Raw genomic sequence first — 3,806 nt, forward strand, 5'->3', positions numbered from 1 at the left:
TGTGTGTGTGTGTGTGTGTGTGTGACACGGTGACAGCAGGTGGCAGGAGGATCCCGCCGGCTCCCCTCATTAACCCATCCGCAGGGCTTGGGCTGGGAGCCTGAGCAGCCTGAGCAGTGCGGGTGGAACGGTGAGAGCTGCAAGGGCGCCTCTGCTGCACAGCGCGCTGAGCCATCCTTGCTTTTGGAGCCCGGGAATGTGCGGGTGCTCGCACGGAATGTGCACTGACTGGCAGCGAGGGGCACCCACCAGCTCTCTGCTGTTACAGCGGGACGGAAACGGGGATAAGAGAGAACGGCGTTTCCGGACGCAGGCTGGCTGTGGATCTTCACTTTTGCCTCCTGACCTAGCATTAGTGCCACTAGGTGGGGATAAGAGCCTTTTAAAGCTGAATTAGATATTCCTTCCCAGTCACTTACTCCGGACGGACCCTCCGGACTGACCTCCAGCAGTGTTTACCGTGGCCCACTTGGGTCGGGCTGTCTGGTGGCCAGAGTGTCCGGTAGTCGGGGTATCTGGTGGTGCTCCCTTGTCACAGCTCTGCCCCAGGAACAGGTCAGACAGGTTCAACCATGGTTCAAGGCCTTTTCCAGTTGCCTCTTGAAAGCAGGGCTTGCATCACCAGTGTGGTGGCAAATCGTTAAAGTGCRTAAATTAAACATAATTGGTGGTTGGGGAAGGCAAAAGAATAACATAAATTTCTCCATGTTGTCTTTGGTCCACTCCTGAGCTGACTGGCTCAGTGCAGCTCCTGAGACAGGGCCGTGCTTGCTTCGTGGTGGCTAGAGCACAGAGCTGGTGGTGTTGGAGTGACTCAAACCACCTCAGAAATGTGTGACCAGTCAGTGCYGGGGGGGCCAGCAGACATCACCTCCTCACACCAGGGCAACTCGGTGTTGGGCAGCAGGCATGTCCTTTCCAGCTACTCACGTGCTGCTGCAGATGCTGAGACCCTGAGAACATGGAGTTCCTTCTTTGTAATGTGTAGCATTTGCAGCTGGATTTGGCAGCGCTGAGAGACTGATTATTTCAGACMCTTCTGAATACAAATATATATTTGTTAGCTGATAATCTGGAAATAAATATGTTTTAGTCTCAACTTCTGTATCTCATGAATTAAGGTTATATATTAAATGGTAAAGGTTTTGTATCACATTAGGGAAGCATTCCCAGTACTTTCTGAGTTATGAATTCTGAACAATTTCTAGATATGTTTCATTACTCACAACAACTGATTCAGATGTTCATTTCTATAATCATAGAATCATAAAATGGCTTGGGTTGGAACAAACCTTAAAGATGGACTAGTTCTAGCCTCCTGCCATGAACAGGGACACCTTCTACTAAACCAGGTTGCTCCAAGCCCCATCCAACCTGGCCTCAGACARGGATGGGGCAGCCACAGCTTCTCTGGGCACCCTGTACCAGTGTCTCACCATCCTTACAAGGAGCAATTTCTTCCACATATCMCATCTAACCCTGCCCTCTGTCAGTGCAGAGCCATTCCTTTGTCCTGTCACTACATGCCCTTGTAAATAGTCTCTCCCTTTCTGTTTGGCTTCTTCAGGGACTAGAAGGCCACAATTAGGTCACCCCAAAGCTTCTCTTCTCCAGGCTGAACAATCCCAACACTCCCAGCCTTTCCTCACAGCAGAGCTGCTCCATCCCTCTSATCATCTTGGCRSCTCCTCTGGACTCTTTTCAGCAGCTTCAAATCTTTCCTGTGCTGGACACTCCAAAGCTGTAGGCATATTCAGAATTTAATGTCCATCTGGTCAAAGAAGTATCCCATCTCTCATCCTCCTGCTAGGGTGCAGTTGTTACACAATATTTGTGTAAGAAACGTTGGCAGAGCCTCCTAAAACCAAGTTCTCTATAGYAATGAAGGAAGTTAGTTTTTTTTCACTTTATTGTGTGTATGCATGAGTATTATTTAAGGGGGTTTCTYGGGCCTGTAGGAAAAAAATCAGAGAGGCCAAAGCTCAGTTCGAACTTAACTTGGCAGCTTTTGTAAAGGATAAGAAAAAATGTTTTTACAAATGTATTAATGGCAAAAGGAAGGATARGACTGACCTTTGCTCTCTACTGGATGTGGGAGGGAACTTAGTAACTGCAGATGAGGAGAAGGCGGAAGTGTTTAATGCCTTCTTTGCCTCATTCTTTAGTGGGGAGATGGCTTGTCTTCAGGACAGCTGTCCTCCTGGTTTGGTAGATTGTGTCAGGGAACAGAATGGTCCCCCTGTTATCCAAGAAGAGGCAGTTAGGGAACTGCTGATCTGTTTGGATATTCATAAATCCATGGGAGCAGATGGGATCCATCCCAGGGTGATAAGGGAGCTGGCAGATGAACTTGTGAAGCTGCTCTCCATCATTTACCAACAGTCCTRGCTCACAGGTGAGGTTCCAGATGACTGGAAGCTGGCCAATGCGATGCYCATTCATAAAAAAGGCAGGAAAGAGGATCCGGGTAACTATAGGCCAGTCAGTCTGACCTCAGTACCCAGCCAGGTAATGGAACAGTTTATATTGAGTGTCATTCACRCAGCTCTTGCAGGATGGCCAGGGTATCAGAGCCAGCCAGCATGGATTTAGGAGGGGTAGGTCATGCTTGACYAAMMTGGTCTCCTTTTAYGACCAGGTRASCCRCCTGGTGGATGCGGGAAAGRCTGTGGATGTTGTCTATTTGGACTTCAGCAAGGCCTTTGACACTGTTTCCCACAGCATMCTCCTGAAAAAGCTGCAGCCCACGGCTCGGACAGGAGCACTCTTGGCTGGGTTAAGAACTGGATGGATGGCCGGGCCCAGAGAGTGATGGTGAATGGTGCTGCATCCAGCTGGTGTTTAGTCACCAGTGCTGTTCCTCAGGGCTCTGTGCTAGGGTTGGTTCTGTTCAATATTTTCATAGATGACATGGATGAGGGTATTGAGTCTTGGTTAGTAAATTTGCAGACAACACTAAGCTGGGAGCRTGTGCCAATCTGCTGGAAGGCAGAAGGCTCTACAGAGAGACTTGGAACAGTTGGATGGATGGGCAGAGTCCAATAAGGTGAGATTTAATAAGTTCAAGTGCCGAGTCCTGCATTTTGACCACAATAACCCTCTGCAATGTTATAGGCTGGGGACAATGTAGCTGGACAGCAGACAGACAGAAAGAAACCTGGGGTACTGGTCGACAGCCGAATGAATATGAGCCAGCAGTGTKCCTTGGTGGCCAAAAAGGCCAATGGGCATCCTGGCCTGTATCAGGAATAGTGTGGCCAGCAGGAGCAGGGAGGTTATTCTTCCCCTGTACTCAGCGCTGTCGAGGCTGCATCTTGAGTACTGTGTCCAGTTCTGGGCCCCTCAGTTCAGGAAGGATGTTGAGACACTTGGAGGAGAGCAACAAGGCTGATGAAGGGCTTGGAACACAAACCCTGTGAGGAATGGCTGAGGGAGCTGGGGTTGTTTAGCCTGGAGRAAAGGAGACTCAGAGGTGACCTTATTGCTCTCTACAACTTCCTGAAAGGTGGTTGTGGTTAGGTGTGGGTTGGTCTCTTTCTCCAGGCAMCAACTGGCAGAATGACAGGACATGGCCTTGAGCTGTGCCAAGGGAAATATAGGTAGATATTAGGAAAAAGTCTTTTACAGGAAGACTGATAAAGCATTGGAATGTCTGCCTGGGGAGGTGATGGAGTCRCCGTCCCTGGATGTGTTTAAAAAGAGATGGGACGTGGCACTTGKTGCCATGTTTTAGTTGAGGTATTTAGGACATGGGTGGGACTCAAAGAACTTGAAAGTCTCATCCAGCCCTAGTGATTCTCTGATTC

General features: G+C 49.1%; 1 protein-coding gene across 1 annotated transcript in view; it reads left to right on the forward strand.

Moving 5' to 3' along the window:
• Window positions 1-3,391, forward strand: part of LOC130584705 (probable RNA-directed DNA polymerase from transposon BS) — a 107,993-nt gene extending 104,602 nt beyond the window's left edge. Inside the window, 7 exon segments of the mRNA XM_057384837.1 lie at window positions 1,939-2,532; window positions 2,534-2,741; window positions 2,744-2,926; window positions 2,929-2,991; window positions 2,994-3,155; window positions 3,158-3,225; window positions 3,227-3,391. Of these exon segments, the coding sequence (XP_057240820.1) occupies window positions 1,939-2,532; window positions 2,534-2,741; window positions 2,744-2,926; window positions 2,929-2,991; window positions 2,994-3,155; window positions 3,158-3,225; window positions 3,227-3,391 (1,443 nt within the window).
• The last annotated feature ends 415 nt before the right edge of the window (window positions 3,392-3,806 follow it).

The sequence above is a fragment of the Malurus melanocephalus genome, unplaced genomic scaffold, assembly GCF_030028575.1.
Source record: "Malurus melanocephalus ecotype Western Australia unplaced genomic scaffold, MMel_1.1 scaffold_750, whole genome shotgun sequence".
NCBI classification, from domain to species: domain Eukaryota; kingdom Metazoa; phylum Chordata; class Aves; order Passeriformes; family Maluridae; genus Malurus; species Malurus melanocephalus.